The 17810-nt window shown below is 56.4% G+C and overlaps 1 protein-coding gene and 1 long non-coding RNA gene across 3 annotated transcripts in view; one reads left to right on the top strand and one right to left on the bottom strand.

Moving 5' to 3' along the window:
- SLC43A1 (solute carrier family 43 member 1) overlaps positions 1–16535 on the top strand; it is a 21841-nt gene extending 5306 nt beyond the window's left edge. For both annotated transcript variants that reach the window (XM_072790853.1, XM_072790852.1), the window contains exons 3-15: positions 2379–2553; positions 2661–2716; positions 2841–2917; positions 5167–5259; positions 7129–7262; positions 8173–8351; positions 9414–9560; positions 9656–9691; positions 9919–10057; positions 12433–12574; positions 12811–12884; positions 14501–14624; positions 15758–16535. In XM_072790853.1, the coding sequence (XP_072646954.1) occupies positions 2379–2553; positions 2661–2716; positions 2841–2917; positions 5167–5259; positions 7129–7262; positions 8173–8351; positions 9414–9560; positions 9656–9691; positions 9919–10057; positions 12433–12574; positions 12811–12884; positions 14501–14624; positions 15758–15904 (1523 nt within the window). In that variant the 3' untranslated portion in view covers positions 15905–16535. The remainder of the gene's footprint in view (positions 1–2378; positions 2554–2660; positions 2717–2840; positions 2918–5166; positions 5260–7128; positions 7263–8172; positions 8352–9413; positions 9561–9655; positions 9692–9918; positions 10058–12432; positions 12575–12810; positions 12885–14500; positions 14625–15757) is intronic.
- LOC140612782 (uncharacterized) lies at positions 11056–17810 on the bottom strand. Its single transcript, XR_012013922.1, has 4 exons — positions 14267–17810; positions 11693–11784; positions 11403–11539; positions 11056–11189 (listed from the first exon to the last, which is right to left on the bottom strand). It is a non-coding gene; the product is annotated as an uncharacterized lncRNA (long non-coding RNA).

Raw genomic sequence — 17810 nt, 5'->3', positions numbered from 1 at the left:
CTCAAGGTGTCCCCTGGAGTGGGTGGTCAAACTACTTTTAGGGGTGTCGCGGTTGAAGAGGGGTCTATCACTCAGAATTCAGTCAGGAGCAGTTCAATTTAACACATACTGCTGTGTATCCAGCAAAAGTGCCAAAACGATAAAACAACGCCTAAAGTTCATCAGGTCTTCACTGTTTGTTAGTTAGGTCTTCAGTCCTCACAGCAGATCTGTGATCTAGGTATTATTATTAACACATTTTGTAGAAGGGAAAGCTGAAGCTCAGTGAGGCTCAGTAATAACTTGCCTGGGGTCACACAGTAATAAGGAGCAGAGTGAGATTTCAACCCCAGCTGTGACTCCAGAACCTGTCTCCTGGTCCTCATGGGCATGGTGTAGACATCTCCAACCTTCTTGAGTGTAGAGTTCTCCTGGGGCAGTCCCACTGTAGACAAGACAACTAGCTGGAGCTCAGGCCTATAAGTGTTTGGGTGAATGGGACTGTTGAATGCAGCATGGTGAAGCACTGAGGTGCGACGAGGGGCTCACCAGCTCACCAACCTTGTAGACTAAGGAAATGGGGTCATTGTGTGAGTGTTTGTATGTGGCAAGCCTCAGAGCTAGCCAGCCTCCAAGGGGGTGGCAACCCACCACTATCCCCATTTCACAGATGGGATAACAGAGTCTCAGAGTATCAGCACAGCCAGTGAAGCCAGGATTTGAATGTGCTCATCTGGCTCTAGAGGTGGAATATCTAACCCTGATCCTGCTTTCCGGTGCTTCACACACCGTCACTTGTAGGTCACCCTAATGATTTTGCCTTTTCTTTGTCATAGGTATTGCTTACTTAATGCTTCCTTTTAAACCAACTCGTTTGAAAAAATTAGCCTAATTTTAAAGTGTAATATCCTTGGAATCTTGGGTTTGATTGTACTTACATCATACATATATATGTGTCTAATACACACCCATGCATGTATCTAGATGGTTAAGAAACATATACACACATGTATGTGAATATATTGGAAAAATGTATGCATGTTTCTAACATACATACATATACATGCATGTGTTTTTCCAACACATTCACATACATATGTATGTATATGTGTGTGTGTATTTAAGAATTTATTATTTGAGAGAGAGAGAGAGCGCAAGCCAGGGGGAAAGGCAGAGGGAGAGGGAGAAGCAAGCTCCCCGCTGAGCAGAGAGCCCTACACAGGACTGGATCCCAGGACCCCAGGATCATGACCTGAGCCAAAGGCGGATGTTCAACGGACTGAGCCTCGCAGGCAGCCCTATGTGTGTGTTTCTGATACACATTGAAATAACTAATGATTATGAAACATCAAAGCCCATTCCAAAACTTCTTCCTCATGTTCTTCCTTATGTTAACACACAGGTCACTTCATCCCTCTGCTGCCTGCATGCCCTTTGGATATTTGAAGTCAGGAGTCATTGTCCCAACCCAGGGCAGATGCTTCCCCTCCCAGCATTCAGGCATCGTTACATCCTCCTATTTTGTTCTCTTCATGGCACCTGTCCCTCTTTACCTCTCTTTTTTCTTTTCTTTCTTTTTTTTAAATGTAGGCTCTATGCCCAACATGGGGCTTGAACTCACAACCCTGGAGATCCAGAGCCGCATGCTCTACTGACTGAGCCAGCCAGGCGCCGCAGCACACCTGTCACTCTAAATCAGTGTCCATTTGTTTACTTGTTTAGTATCTGATATAAGCTCTGCGAGAGCTGAGAGCTTCTGTTTTTATTCACTGTGGGATCCCCAGCACCTAGAGAAGAGGCTGAGCACAGTGTGACCCTCCAGGAGGACCACCATCTACCCGTCCGTCAGCTGTTTCAGGAGAACCTGCTCTGGGCTGGGCCCTGGGCAAAGCTCACCATCCCCAGCTAAATCTCCCAAGGAACTGGGGGGTTAGGCCTCCTCTGCTCCCTCTCACGGGCTAGGGGCCTATGGCTCAGAGAGAGGAAGGGACTTGTTCACAGTTGCCCAGCTACTGGGATGGTGGTGAGAATTGGGACCCTGGTCTGGCTGCCTTCCAGGTGCACCCGGAGTGCGCCCTTGGCAGTGGTACCCAGGCGACAAACGGGGCAGGGGAACAGCCACCTCGTGAGTCAGTGAGCACTGAGTGAAGTGAACCACCCTCCTTCCCCCACCACCATTAACCTTTTCATTAACTTGTCACGACTCAAATTGGTGGTTTACCTTGAGGAAGAGTCCTCAGACTCCAGAGTAGAAAGGACTCTGGGCCACCCTCAAAGTCTCCAGGTTGACAGTAAGTCATAAGCATGGGATCTGAGCTCAGGAGCCTGGACTCCAGGCCCGGGTCTCCTGCGCCCAGTGCTCCTGCTGCCACGTGTTGAGCCATCCCTTACTTCCTCAGCAAACACCACCAACGCCACCCGGGATGAGCAGCGCAAGTGGCTGAGCTGCGACCGCCAGGAAGAGATGCTCAACCTGGGCTTCACCATCGGCTCCTTCGTGCTCAGCGCCACCACCCTGCCCCTGGGGATCCTCATGGACCGCTTCGGCCCCCGGCCCACGCGGCTGGTGGGCAGGTGAGGTGGTTGGGTTGGGGGGGGGCGGAAGGCAGGGGCTGGCTCTGCACGGGGAGGAGAGGCTCAGTGTTCACGGGCAACTCCTCCCCTTCCCTGGGTCTCCACAGTGCCAGCTTCGCTGCGTCCTGCACCCTCATGGCCCTGGCCTCTCGGGACACCAGAGGTGAGCTGTTGGGCCCCTTGTGCGCCCACAGGAAAACAATGGGCGGATCATCTGCCCTCCCAGGTCCTCCCTTTGGCCTCCCACAGCTCCCCAAATGCCTTCACCCACCCTCTCCCCTTCCCAGTTCTCTCTCCGTTGATATTCCTGGCGCTGTCCCTGAATGGCTTTGGTGGCATCTGCCTAACGTTCTCTTCACTCACGGTGAGTGTGACAGGCCCCACTTGGCAGCAGGGCATCCAGGAGTGGGGTGGGGGTAGAAGTAGGTGAGGGAGGGGGAGAGTGGGTGAGGGAGGGGCCCCTGGCCGCAGGGCAAATGCACACGTGTGCCTGGAACTGTAGGCTGCAGCCAAGGGTAGGTGTGAGGCTGTGCGTGTGGGGACGCGGCAGTGTGTGAGTGTGGTTGTTGGGGTGTGCGTGTGTCCTGAGCACATCACGTCTGCTGGCCTGGGTTCTAGGCACTAAGGCCACAGCACAAACAGAGCTGCCAACTTTCTCAACTTCCCTGAACTTCCTTGTGGGGGCTATGTCCGCAGTCGTAAGTGCTGGAAAGAAAATACAACTGGGTGTCTGGCAAGTGACAGGGAAGGGGCAGCCTGTGTGTGTGTTCGCCACACTGTGTATTGTGTGATGCCCTACATGGGGAAGGGCGTGTGTAGAGGAATGCATTTGTGAGTGCTTTAGGTTAAACCATGCAAAATAGCCAGGGTTTGACCGTGGTGGGTCTACACGTACAGCTTTTCCACGTGGCTCGGCCTCTCACGTATGTGTGTTTGGCGCGCGTGTTGCTCTGAGCGTGTACCTTTACGTATGTGAGTGAGTGTCAGGGCTGAAGGCATGTGAGTGTGTGTGGCAGGAGCGGGCCTCCTGGCCGGGCCAGCCCCGGGCTGTTTATCCCTGCCGCGTCCTGACAGCCAAACTGGGTGTGTTTGGCTGAATTTCACCTCACCCGCAGCCGCCCTTAATTCCAGCCTGGGACATTTCACAACTCTCGGGGCAGCGGATCCCCTCCTCCCCGCCCCCTGCGCAGCCCCCTCTCCACGCCGCTGCTCGGCCGCTGCTCGGCCCGGCCCCTGGAGCCCTTCCCGCCCCTGCCCTGCCCCGCCCCGCCCCGTGCTGCGCCCAGCCTGCGACCCTGCCCGCCGGCCTGGGGGGCCCTGCCCGCCCGCCGCCCCTCCCCCTGCGCGCCCTCCTGGGGGGCCCTGGCCGCCCGCCGCCCCTCCCCCCTGCCCGCCGCCCGTAATCTCCAGCCAATGGCAGGGCCCGGCGCCCGCCCCGCCCCCCGCCCCGCCCCCGCGGCCGCCGCCCCCCGGGACCGACCCGAGCGGGGACGTGCGGTGCTGCCCAGCCCCTCTGCCCCTAGAGCCCGGTCGGCCTCGCGCCCCGCCCCCGGGCGCCCTGCTGGGTGGGGACAGCGCCCGGGACGGGGCGGGGGCGCAGGGGGTAGGGCTCGATCCCTGGCGTCCTGGCGTCCTTGGCCGCGCGCCTTACCGGCCGGCGGGGGCGGCAGGGAAGCCTCTGCCCCCCGGGTGGGGGTCAGCCTGGTCCCACCCCTCTTTCACGGCCACTAGGAAGCTGGTGGACGACTCCCTCCTCTGCGGTTACCATCCTCCTCCCCCGAGGCCCTGAGGCCGCCCCCTTGGCCTGGGCCACCCCGCTGTGGAGGGGGTGGGAGTTTGGTAGGGCATCCGAGGCCCTTCCCAGCCATGGGGCCTGCTGGGTGGACGCAGCAGCAGCGTGACTTTGCTTTCTCCTCCCCGGAGGGCCTGGCGCAGGCCAGGGAGAGCAGAGCGTATGATCGGGCCTCTAGGGGTGCGGGTTCTGGGCCTGCTCTGCTCCGAGCCACCCGGCGGACACCTGGCCTGCTCCTCCCCCTCCTCTAGTTCCACCCTTCCCTCCCTGGCACCTCCCAGGACTTGTCCTGGCTCAGCAGATGGGGGCCACCGGGACCACCAGCAGGGTTAACTACAGAACCAGCCAGGGTCACAGCCTCGCGGCCTGGGAGGGAGCAAGGATCGCCAGAAGGGGGGAGAAAGCCATTCACAAGCTCTGTCAACTTGAGTTCATTGCTCTCCCTCTCTGGGCTTCAGTTTTCTCATCTGTCAAATGGGTTGCACTAATTTCGTTTATTTTTTTAAACCCCCATTGCATGGGTTATTAAGAGGTGTCACACAATAGAAAAGTTCCGGAAACAACTAACTTGGGAAACCCAGAGGCGGGGTGGCTAAGTAAAAATGACAATTTTTTTTTTCTTTGAGGGCAATCCTGGAAAGCTTTGAGATGCCAGCGTGCACTGGGAAGTCTCTAGGATGGTGTTAGCTGGTTTCTGACTGTGATCTTTGAGGGCTGTAAAGCCTGGATGCATCCAGCCTTTACCCCACAGGACTGGGCAAGGGCGCCCTGGGCGAGTGTCGGGGTGCTCCTGGCTCACTGGGGCTGCTTCCCTCCCTTAGCTGCCTAACATGTTTGGAAACCTGCGGTCCACATTCATGGCCCTCATGATTGGCTCCTACGCCTCTTCTGCCATCACGTTCCCGGGAATCAAGGTATTAGAACTGTTTGGGGTGGGGGGCGGTGAGGCCACCTGTGTTGTCTTTTTGCCTCCACCCCTAAACTGCGTGGGGCTGGACGAGTAGTGGCCGGCATGTCTGAGGATCCTGCCCCTGCCGGGCAGAAGTCAATTCCCAACACCATGGGGCAGAGCACTGAAGCATCATGGGATGAGCCCGGGCACTGCTGTTGACCGGCAGATCTGACCTCCCTGCTTTGCCTCTTTTCCCTTACTACTGTCCTGGGCCAGGCCTCCATCCTCTCTCCTGGGCTAGCTCAAGCCATCCTCGCTGGTCTCCCTGCCTTTGCCCCTTCTTCCTCTCTAGTCTGTCATTCACATGACTTCCAGAATGATCTTAGTTGGAGGCCTGGCTCATGCACTTGCCCTGCTTCGCTGACAGAATCAAGTCCAACCTTGTCACAAATATGCATTCAATGCCCTTGGATCTCTCTGGCCTCAACCAACCTTTCCAGCCATGTCTCCTCCTGCCCTGGAAAGGCTGGTTGCCTTGGGTCCAGGGTCATGAAAATAGTCTAGAGTGGGCTAGAGCCTGAACAGGTCCACTTGGTGGAACTAGAACCAGAAGGCTTCAGTTCTGACTTGGGGCCTTATTTTTTCCTCTGCTATCAAAAGATTAAAGCACGCTGTCACCTGGGCCATAGGATACCCTTCAGGGTCCACCTTGGGCAGTTGGGTTGGTTAGTTTAGAAGGCGCTTGCTTGGCATCCCCAGAAGAGTTTGAGAGTGCGTTGGTGGGGGTGGTCATCAGTTGTTCAGGTAGCACCAGGCATAGAAAGTGCCTGTCTTCCCTCCTCTTCAACCCGGACAGCGGGTGTGCAGAGCCAGGTCTTACTCCCACTCGCTTGGGGCCGTGGCTCTTTGAAGCTCTGTCCGGTCCCCAGGGAAGAAAGAGCCTCAAAGCCCCAGGCTCAGAAAGAGCAGAAATTTTCTCAGGCAGCACTGGAGCTTTGAGCAGGTGCTCGAGGGGAGGGCAGGTGTCTGTCATCCCAGGCAGGGAGGACAAGAGGAGGGACATCATCTTTATGTGCCTGCTCCCCCACTGGCACAGAATCCCAATCAATTCAGAATCTACTTGTCCGGGGATCGCTGGGTGGCTCAGCGGTTTGGCACCTGCCTTTGGCCCAGGGCGTGATCCTGGAGTCCTGGGATCGAGTCCCACGTCGGGCTCCCAGCATGGAGCCTGGTTCTCCCTCTGCCTCTCTCTCTCTCTCTCTCTGTGTGTGTGTCTTTAATGAATAAATAAATTAAACCTTAAAAAAAAAAAAAGAATCTACTTGTCCTAGGGCCAGGAGGCCTTGGGCACAGCCCTTGCACATGTGCGCACACGCACGCTGTTGTTGTATCTGGGGAACACCTGTGAAAGGTGAGATAAGGCTTCTCAGATTGGGTTTGTCTTTCCCTTGGGGAATGTTCCAGGAAGGGGCAAGATAAACACAGGCCTGGTAAACCTAGAACATTAATTTTTCTCTTTTGTACATAAAATGAAATGGCATTTTTGTTTGAAAGCCAACATGCACATGGACTCCTAGGCCGATTTATGTGCCCTTTTTTTCACATAGTAATTGATATTTCAAAGACCTTTTGTGCTCGTGGCCAGCAACTTCAGCTCCCTGTGGGAATTCTTTCATGCCTCATTAGGGGGCTGCGGTGAAAAAGGAAGAGCATGGTGGGTCTTCTGGGTCTGACTCTTAACTCCTGTCCTCAGCTTCCTCTTCTGCAAATTAGGCGCCAGGAATGGGGTAGAAGAAGCCTTGTGTAGGGCCACTGGGGCCTGGGGTCTGCCTTGGGCTGAAGAGGTGGTGCTAGGCGACCACCCCCATGGGCCTGCCCCTTCCTTCCACAGCTGATCTACGATGCCGGCGTGTCCTTTGTGGTCATCATGTTCACCTGGTCGGGCCTGGCCTGTCTCATCTTTCTCAACTGTGCCCTCAACTGGCCCAGCGAAGCCTTTCCTGCTCCTGAGGAAGTCAACTACACGTGAGTGGCTGTGGAGGGCTGTGTTGGGAGGGCGACCCTCCTCCCTGTGGAGGGAGAGGCGGGGTGGTGGGGGAGGGATGGTGTGGTAGGCGGGTGGCAGTGCAATGCACAGAATCAGCTTTGGCGTCAGAGAGACCTGCATTTGCAGATGGCCTCTGATTTCTCATCTGTGCAATGGGCTTGATCCTCCCCACCCACAAGTGTTTGAATAGACGTGGCACATAACAGGCGTGCAGAACACGGTGACTACTGCTCTTAGTATCCTTTCTGAGTGGGGCGGGTGGGATCAGAGTAGGAGGGACCCCAGCAACGGTGCCACATGCCATCTGGTCCCAGGAGGGGGATACAGAGACTCAAATACCCCACGCTTTGCGGGGCCACCTGCATGCCAACTTTTCCCCACCCCCTATCTGGTCAGTGAGGGAGAGGGGGTGCTCCACAACGAGGCACATAGGGTGCCCGTCAAAAAGCTCATGTTTATCGAGTGTCCACGACAGGCCAGGCGCTGTGAGTAGTTCTCATACCATTCTCAACAGTCCTGTGGTGTGGCTTCTGTTATTAACTCCATTAATAATAAAGGCTCAGGGAACAAGGTGACTTTCCTAAGGTCATACCACTGAAGGGGGAGTGAATTAAAGCTTGGAACCAGTGCTGACTCCAGAATCTGAGTTCTTAATGCTGCCTCCATGGCAACAGCCCAGGTGGAAATGGACTCAGCCACCCCTCAGTTACTGGGTGCTAAGCTGGCCCCGAGCCCAGTAGGGAGCTCGTCAGTGGCCATGTCCGTCAGTGCTAGGTCAGCGGGTGCTCAGCACCCCTGGGACTGACCGGAACAGACCCTGAGAGGTGGGCCATTGAGGGTGGGACCTGCATAGCTGCTTCCCACATGCCCTGGCCCGGCTGCCGGCAGGAAGAAGATTAAGCTCAGCGGGCTGGCCCTAGATCACAAGGTGACAGGGGACCGCTTCTACACCCACGTGACCATCGTGGGCCAGCGGCTGAGCCAGAAGGCCCCCAGCCTGGAGGAGGGCGCTGACGTCTTCATCTCATCCCAGGATGTGCGCGGTGCCTCGGGAAGCCCTCCTGAGAGTGAGTGTCTGGTCAAGGTGCTGGCCTTGGGGCACAGGGAGGGTGGGTCCTCACCTTTACGTTCATTTTCTCCCCTTCTCTCAAGGCTCGGTGATGTAGGTGGGGCAGGCCTGCTCGCAATTGACAGAGTGGGGGGAAACCAGAGCTCAGAGAGTCCTGGAGGTTCAGGCTTAGGGGTACTGTGCTGGATTTCGGGGCGAGGGAGGGGGGAGGAGCGTCCAGCATGGGGCAGGCTCTCCAGCTGGTTTCCTTAAGGCTCCCTGCAACCCCCAGCCCCTGGCTTCAGGTACTGCCAGGTGAGGGGCGGCTCGGAGGCCCGGCTGGCTGGCTCCCCCTGCTGGCTGGCAGAGGCGCTGCGGCCACCTGCCTGGACCCCTTCCCAAGGTGTCCACTCCCAGGTTAGGGCAGGTGCACCTGCCTTGGAGTCCAGAGATGGGGGTTTGAGTCTGGCTCCCCAGTTACCGGCCACGTGACTTGGGCAGATCCCATAACCTTGCTGTGGCTTTCCTTATCTCTTAAACTAGCAGCAATAACCGCCACTGAACGGGGAAGTGAGGATTAAATGGTCCACAGACGTGGAAGCTCTGTTACAGGCACAAGGGTGTGCAGGTGTGAGGGTGTTACCCCTGCTGCTGGCCTCTCCTGGCACAGTGGGCCTGGCGACCTGCCGCTTCCAGCCCCGGGAGCTTGAGCAAGTCATTGAGCTCTGGGCCTGTCTCCTCAACTGTAGAATGTGCCAAAGGCGGGGTTTTGTACACTTTGAGTAAGTGGAATGGTACGTGTCGAGTGTGTGGCACATAGTAAGTGCTTAACAAATAGTAGCTAGAGTTATTATGACCACACCAGAGTGTGCATCCAGAGGTCACCCGGAAATGTTGCAGTCATTATAAAACTGGGCAAGAATCTGGAGGCCAGTGGGTCTGAAACATTCACTTTTGAAGAAACCAGTCCTTCTCAAGGAACCTAGTGAGTGTTGGAGCCCCCTCTGGAACTGCATCTGCAGGACACTCTGCGGGAAATGGAAGATGGGGAGCTCAGGGGTGCCCTCTGGTGTCTCCCCAGAGTCAATCCCCTTCCGCCAGAGCCTCTGCTCCCCCATTTTCCTGTGGAGCCTCCTCACCATGGGCATGACCCAGCTGCGGGTCATCTTCTACATGGCTGCCATGAACAAGATGCTGGAGTACCTCGTGACTGGGGGCCAGGAGCATGGTGAGGTGCTGCGGAGCCCGCTGGGGGCTGGGGGCGCGGGTGGGTCACCCAGCTGAGCCCCTCTCACTCTGGCTTCTCTCCTCATCCCCCATCAGAGACAGACATCCTGAGAAAGCAGGCGGCGGAGACAGGTAGGGGGATGAAACTTGGGGTCCCGGCCTACACGCACCCCACTGCTGCCCACACTATAGGGAGCCTGGGTCTGCCCTAGGAACTCTGGGTGTTCAAAGAACCTGGGGTCAGGGGGAGGCCCTGCTGGCACCCCTTCTCCTACACCGGAAGTGTGTAACCACACCCATGGGTGGCTGGCATCCCTTGTGCCAGCTCCTGACTCCACTCCTCTTTCCATCCTGCCCAGTTGGGTTCTATTCCTCCATCTTTGGGGCCATGCAGCTGCTGTGCCTCCTCACCTGCCCGCTCATCGGCTACATCATGGACTGGCGGATCAAGGACTGTGTGGACGCCCCCAGTGAGGGCACTGCCCTCGGAGACGCCAGGTGACCTGCACAGGGATGGCCACAGCTTTTCATGTTCTCTGCACTTTCACACCCAGCATCTCATTCATTCTCCCCAAAGCCCTGGGAGAGCAGGAGCCTCTCCCCATTTTACAGATGCGGAAACAGTGCGGGGGGGGGGGTGGGCATGGCTTGCTTGATAAGAGGTATAGCTCACCTCAAGCGCTGACTGTGCATGAGGCACCTTGTATTGTCCTGTCGTGTCCTGCAGCAGCTCTCTGAGGTTGGTGTGTTGTCCTCGTTTCACAGACGAGAACGGTGAGACACAGAAAGGTTAAGTAACTTACCCAAGATGACAGCTTTTCTTTTCTTTTTTTTTTTTTTAACAGATTTTATTTATTGAGGTGTCTGGGTGGCCCAGTTGCTTAAGTGTTGATTAACTATTGATTGAGGCTCAGGGTCCTGCGATCAAGGCCCACAGCTCCTTGATCAGTGGAGAGTCTGCTTGTCCCTCTCCCTCTGCCTCTCACATGTGTATGCATGTGTATGCTCTCTCTCAAATAAATAAAATCCTTAAAAAAAAAAAAAAGATTTTATTTATTTGAGACAGAGAGAGAGAGAGAGAGAGAGAGAGAGAGAGCCCAAGTGGAGGGAGGGACAGAGGGAGAGAATCTCAAGCAGACTCCCCGGTGAATGTGGAACATGACACGGGGCCCAGTCCCATGACCCCGAGATCATGACCTGAGCTGAAACCATAGCCACTTAACCACCTGAACCACCCAGGTGCCCCTATTACACAACTTTTAGTAGCAGGTTCCAGAACCCGTGTAATAAAAGGAGAAAGTTGGTGTATCAGACATCAGTGGCTGTATCACAGATTACCCCCAAACCCGGCATCTTTGAACAGCTAACATTTGTTGTCTTGTATCATTTCTGAGTCAGGAATCTGGGCATGACTTAGCTGAGTGGTTCTGGCTCAGTGTCTGTCTGAGTCTGTTTTGGGCTGGTTTCACAAAATACCACACACTGGGTAGCTTAAAGACAATAGAGATTTATTTCTCACAGTTCTAGAATCTGGAAGTCTCAGATCAGGGAGCCGGTGGTTGAGTGAGAGGGCCCTCTTCTGGGCAGCAGACTTCTCGCTGTGTCCTCACGTGGCCTAAGGAGTAGGGAGCTGCGGGGGCGGGGGGGGGGGGCTCCTTTATAAGGGCACTGATCCCATGATGAGGGCTCTGCCCTTGTGACTCGATCACCCCCACATAGCCCCACCTCCTAATAGGATCATGTTGGGCATTAGGATTTCAGCATATGAATTTTTGGGGGGGACACAGCCATTTGGACCATAGCAGGGTGTCATGAGGCTGCAGTTGGCCACGGGTGCAGGTACCTGGAGTGGTGACAGGAGTGGGGGAACCCGTTCCTGAGATCACCTGGCTGTTGGCAGAAGATGCGCCTCCTCCCCACCTGGGTCTCTCCTTTGGGCTGCTCACCACAGGGCAGGTGGCTTCCCCCAGAGCGAGGGGTCTTGGGGAGGGAGACCAAGATAGAAGCTTCTGTGTCTTTCTCCGTGAAATCTCACAAGTGACACATCATCGCTTCTGGAGGATTCTGTGGGTCACACAGAGCAACCTGTGCGGTGTGAGAGGGGACTACACAGTGGGGCTCATTGAGACCTACCTTGTTGGCTGGAGAGCACCGTTGGGTCTTGGACCTGGGGTTTCTGACTGCTTGTGTTCTTTCTGTGTGAATCCGAATGGTTCCTGTTTGTCCTGAGAGGATGGGAGAGAAGGCATCAGAGGACCCATCCAGGGGCTTCCTTCCCCACCACTGGTGCCCCAGCCCTGGCCCCCAGCCTCCTGATGGCAGGGTCCTCCGTCTAGGGTAGATGGGCAGCCTGCCCTCGTGCCAGCCTCTCGCCTGGGGCAGCCCTCGGAGCCCTTACCTGTGCCAGAGAGGGGCTTGCTGGACAGGCAGGGGCCAAGCTGCTGTCCCCAGAGTAGCACCTACTTTTGTCCAGGCTGATGGGTAGAGACGCTTTTGTAGGGGCTTCCGGTGGAGATGATGTGAGAGCTCTTGATTCTCCACCTTCCTTCCCATCCTCGATTCTCAAACTACCATGTGTGTGGGACCTACCTGGGCTGTGTCAACATGCAGGTTCCTGGGCTCCGCGCCTGAGATTCTTGGGGGGTGGGGTGGGGGCAGAGCCTGGAATCTGCATTTTAAAGAAGGGCCCTACGTGATACTGGGGTAATGGGTGGGGGAGCCCCACTTGAAGAAACATGGGGCTGGAGGCGTGGCCTGCTCCCTTTGTTGCCCCCGTGGCAAAGGCCCAGCAGAAGAACGGGGGAGTCCAGCCTGAGAATAGGGGAGTGCTGGGGAGGTAGAGGCAGCAGCCAGTCACGTCCTGTCCTCCTCAGGGAGGGGGCGGCCACCAAGTCTGCCAGACCACGCTATCGCAAGATCCAGAAGCTCACCAATGCCATCAACGCCTTCACCCTGACCAACTTTCTGCTGGTGGGGTTTGGCATCACCTGCCTCATCAACAGCTTACATCTCCAGGTACCCACTTCCAGCCTTTCCCCGCCCCTGCCGCCCCTGCCGCCCCTGCCTCCCAGGACCCCTCCAAAGGGGCCTTTCACACAGCGCCTGCCTTCCCGGAAGCATGGATCCCATCCCCTGGGTCTGTCTCCCAGGATTGGGTTGTCAGGCGCTGGGTGTCCCTCTTCATCTTACCCATCCTTCCTCCTGCCTCCCCGCCTGCCCTTCACCTCTTCCCTCTCTCTTTTTGGTTTCAGTTTGTGACCTTTGTCCTGCACACCATGGTTCGAGGTTTCTACCACTCAGCCTGTGGCAGCCTCTATGCTGCGGTGTGAGTCAGCCTGCACCCCCCCCCACCGCCCAACCAGAGAATCCAGAGTTGAAAGGACTCCCAGGCGCCCCCTCAAGCCCCTCTGCCCTGCCCCCCCAGAGTTTGGCTGACATCTCAGAGTTGGTGGGGAGCTAGGAGGCCCCCTGGGGGGGCAGCCCTCTCCGAGCTCCTGTGTTGGGGGCCCCCACCCCCCTGCCTCTATCAAAGGCAGCCTGCCCCACCACAGGCTGGCTCCAGCACGGGGAGGTCCTGCCTTAGAGGAAGCCGAAATTCTTGATTTGATGATGCTTTGGTCCTGTGTCTGCTCTCCTCTCTCCCTCGAGTCAGCCCTGTAGAAATTTCTAGACTGCAGTCTTTTCTGCCTTATAAATCTCCTGCTCCATCTGGGCAGCCCCCAGTTCCCTCTCCCCTCTCCCCTCTGGTTTCCACCGCCAGTGCTGCTGAGTGACTTGGGGGTGTGTGGCCACAAGTGCTTCCACAGTGGCAGGCGCGGTGCAGGGCTCCTGACTCCTGTCAGCAGAGGGCGGCCCCGCCACCTCCTCCTTCTTGAGCCAGAGCCATGGAGTCGCTCTCTCCTTCCCTTCCTCATGCTCCGTGTCCGGGGCCCCCAGCAGTCCTACCAGTTCCCCGTCCACAGACTTCAAATGCAACTCACTCCTTGGCTGCACCGCCTCCCCGCTGCCCCAGCCCCCCTGCCCCGGCGGCGAGTGCAGCAGCTCCCGGAGGTGGGCTCCCCATGCCCGCCCTCGCCTTCTTCCGTTTATTTTTAACACGGGGGCTGGAGACACCTGTTGGGACATAAGTCTTTTCCTGTCACTCTGTGGCTTCCTGCCTTGTCTCGCCCTGAGAAAAAGCCAGAGGCTTTGTTATGGCTTGACAGGCCCTCCAAGGTCTACCCCCCGGGACCCCTCTGCTCTCTTCCTTCCCTTTCCCCGCCCTCTCCCCCCCCCCCCCCACTGGCTCTGCTGCAGCCCCTGTGGCTGCCTCATGCCTCAGAAACCGCCAGTGTATTCCCTACACAGGGCATTTGCACTTGCTCTTCCCTGTTCCCAGAACATTCTCACCTTCTCCAGTCTTTACTCAGGCCTCCGCTGGCCATCGGGTGGCAACCCCCTTGACTCCCCTACCTGCATTCTCTGCCCTACTTCTCTCCTTAGCTCTCATCACAGCCCACGCTCTAGGTGCTTGTCCTGCTCAGGGTGCAGAGGCCACCTCTGCGAGGGCAAAGGACAGGGAGCTTTGGCTCACCGTTGAACGTCCCTGCCCCTTAGAACAGTAGCTGGCATGTAAATGCTCGTCAGAAGAATAAATGAAGAGCCCAGTGAGGTCAGTGCTGCCTTAGTTATTAGCGGAGGAAGTGGGTCTTGGAGACGTTGGATTACCTGCTGTTATCACGCAGACAGTAGGTGTCAGGAGGCAATTCAGTGGCCCTGAAGTCACCGCACACATCGTTGAGGCCAGAGTCCAGACAGCGAATGCACAGAGGCTCCTCTGTTCCCCTCCGCCTGCCTCACAGCGAGCGGTGGCACCTGCCACCGGGGGTGTGGATCAGGGTGGGGGGTGCTGGGCTGGAGGGGACCACACGCCTTCCTCATCGGCCCCCCTCTCATCGGCAGTTTCCCGTCCAACCACTTCGGGACGCTGACGGGCCTGCAGTCCCTCATCAGTGCTGTGTTTGCCCTGCTCCAGCAGCCACTTTTCATGGCCATGGTGGGACCCCTGAAAGGAGAACCCTTCTGGGTGAGAACCGGGGGTCGCACAGGGTGCAGGGGGGAACACAGGAGCCTCTTTCCAGGGTGCTTCTGAGGAGTCGGGGGCTGAGAAGGGGGGCTTGTATGTCACAGAATCCCTCACTCGCATCTCAGACTGAAGGTCTCTAATCTGGGGGTTCCCAAGCTGGCTGCCCATCATCACCCCGCCCAGAGTGTGAGGTCCCCCAGCCTGCCGACTCTGCATCTCCCGCCCCAGGCCTAGGAGTCTCTGTGATAAGCTCCGGCTGCCCTGTGAATTGCCCACTTTTGAGGCAGAGTCGGATTCACCGGCCACGGTGCTCTCTTAGCACCTCCAGACCTTCCGCTCAAACACCCTCGGGGATGGGGCAGCAGCCTCGGGCATGCTTAGAAGCCCTTCCCTTACACAGAACACACATCTGCCTCCCTGAAGCTGATCCTCTGTCTGTCTGCAGGGGGCTACCTGTCCCTTGTGACCCTTGTGACCCTTCTCCCACCAGACTGATGGAAAAACGACAGTCACGGTTTACGGGGTGCTCACCTGGTGCTGAGCTCCCCGTGTACTGTGCTTGCTCCATCTTTGCCATGACAGCCCCAATGAGGCACTAGAGTCGAGGTGATTTGCCCAAATTCACACAGCCCGTAATGCAGAGCGGGGTGTGAACCGAGGCCACATCCTTGGGAGGGCCCCTGTCCTGGGGCTGCCAGGCCTTCTGTCCTCCGGCCGCGTGCCTCGGCTCCTTTAGCCGCCCGTCAACCTCTTATCACCAACCTCAGTGGGATCCTGTCGTCAAGCCTCAGAGGTCGAGGTTCCAGGTCCAGAAGGTCCTATTTGGGAAGGTGCCCTGTATCGGGCACCAGCCCAGACTCCCTCAATATCTCCCCAGAGGGCGCCAGCTTGTATGGGCACTGGTGCTAGCCGGGGTTCAAACCTGCCTCTGATACTTGACGAGCTTGTTGAACATTAGATGACATATTGGTGAAACCGTGATTGAGCACAGGAAGTGCTAGAAGCTATAGCTATCATTCTGGCCCAGGACCTGAGTGAGAATGGCTGCCTCCTCCTCTCTGTTGGAAGCTGAGGAGGGCCCCTGAGGGCGATGAGAGGATACCCACTTGACTCTGTCTCTCCTTACCCCGAAGGTGAATCTGGGCCTCCTGCTCTTCTCGCTGCTGGGATTCCTGCTACCTTCCTACCTCTTCTACTACCGTGCCCGGCTCCAGAGGGAATATGTTGCCTACTGGGAGGGCCCGAAGAAGGTGCTTGGCAGCTCTGAGGTGACTGCGTAGACCTCTTGAGGCCAAGGGACCTGGAGGACCGGCAGCCAAGGCTTGAGCAACCAAAGGGAATGCCTCATATGGCTTTTCTACCTGTAACATACACACAGAGCTGGGCCGTGGATTTATAAATACCAAAAGAAGTTCTATTTTTGTAGGGACTTGCTAAAAGGAAAAAAAAAAAAAACCTAAAAAAAATTTTCCCCAAAGCTCCATTGACTGGAGACCGCCCCTGTGCTAGAAGGATTGGGCCTTCTTCCTCCTCAGACTGGCAGAGACCAGGAGGTGAGGCTGCCCTTTCTCTGGGCCTTCCTCCTAGGGGCCTACCTCCTGGTGCCTCCTGGGGGCTTGTGGGATCATCAAACAGGCAAACAGGCTACCCCTAGGGTTCCAGCTATGCAATGCCTAGAGCGTGCCTATGTACATGAACACGTGTGCATGTACATGTGTGTGTGCGTGTGTGTGTGTGTGTGTGCATGAAACAACCTTCCCCTCCGTGGAAAGGGACCTGAGGTGCTGGCGGTGTCTTGGATGAGGTGTTGGGGGGTAAGCCCCTTCCAGGAGCTGGAGGGCAGGTTCCCTCCCTGGTACTGCTTTTTGCAGGTCTTAGAGGAGAAATAAAAAGGGAAGTGAGAGACTTGGATGGTGTGTGCTTGCATCTTTGTTGGGGGTGGGGGGTGCTTTCCCACACCCCCATCTCTTTTCCTCACCCGGGTTGGGCTGGGCATTAAGTAGGACACCTGAAGTGCCAGCCTGTCCACCTCTGGCTGTCTGGCTCATCGCCCTGTTCTTAACCATGCCCTGCCCTTAGCGTCGGGAGGGAGTCCACATCCTGCCCGCTACTCCTACTCTCCCCACTTTCTATGGTTTGAGGTACACTCAGGAAGTTGCCTTTCTCAGCACAGGGGATCAGGGCAGGATGCTTTAGAAATGATGCTGAGGGGGATCCCTGGGTGGCACAGCGGTTTGGCGCCTGCCTTTGGCCCAGGCGCGATCCTGGAGACCCGGGATCGAGTCCCACATCGGGCTCCTGGTGCATGGAGCCTGCTTCTCCCTCTGCCTGTGTCTCTGCCTCTCTCTCTCTCTCACTGTGTGCCTATCATAAATAAATTTAAAAAAAAAAGAAAGAATGCTGAGGGATGATGGAGGCTTGTTGAAATTTACACTTTTTTAGAGTCTCCTGTTTTATCTTAAAACTTCATGTAAACTTTGAGCATTACTTTATAGTATATTTCTACTTATTTTTTTTATTTTTTATTTTTTACATACTTATTTTTAACATCAAAGTAGGTAAAGACACCGTCTTTGAGAATAAGGGACCCTCCAAGAAGATATACCTTATTTGTCCCAGGCCTACACTTCGTGTCCCTGGGACATAAGCCTTAGAGGCTAGAGTAAGTCACAGAATGGAGGGATGTAAGGCAAAGACCAAGTGCACACAGTTGGTAGGTGGTGGAGGTAAGCTTGGAACCTGAGGCCTGACCAGAGGCCTGCCAGGGCAGTCGGGCAGAAAGGAGTTCCCAAGCTTTTCAGGCCAGCTCAGCTGTCCTCTCAGGGCTGAGAGTGACTTCAAAGGCCCTATCCACAGGCCCTTCCCTGAAAAAACAAAAACACCTGGAGAACCCTCAAATGTTAGGGCTGAAGACAGTATTACAGATAAAACTGCCCCTTTATCTTAAACTCCCTTTAGAAGTCAACAACAACAACAAAAGTTAATGCAACAGACTGATCCACCCATTTCACAGATGAGAAAACACGTCCAGGGGGGTCTGGAGACCCCTGGCTGCTTGGAGCCCAGACTCCTGGATTTCAACACAGTTCCCTTTTTGCAAAATACTAAACCAGACTTGGACGGCACCCACTCAGGAGTTGGGTGGGTTCCCGGAGGGCCTGCCTGGGTCTCTCTGAGCTCGCCAGC

The sequence above is a fragment of the Canis lupus genome, chromosome 21 (genome assembly GCF_048164855.1).
Source record: "Canis lupus baileyi chromosome 21, mCanLup2.hap1, whole genome shotgun sequence".
Taxonomy (NCBI): Eukaryota; Metazoa; Chordata; class Mammalia; order Carnivora; family Canidae; genus Canis; species Canis lupus.
Note: the sequence above shows the minus strand (reverse complement) of the source record. Positions and strands in the feature narration are given on the sequence as shown.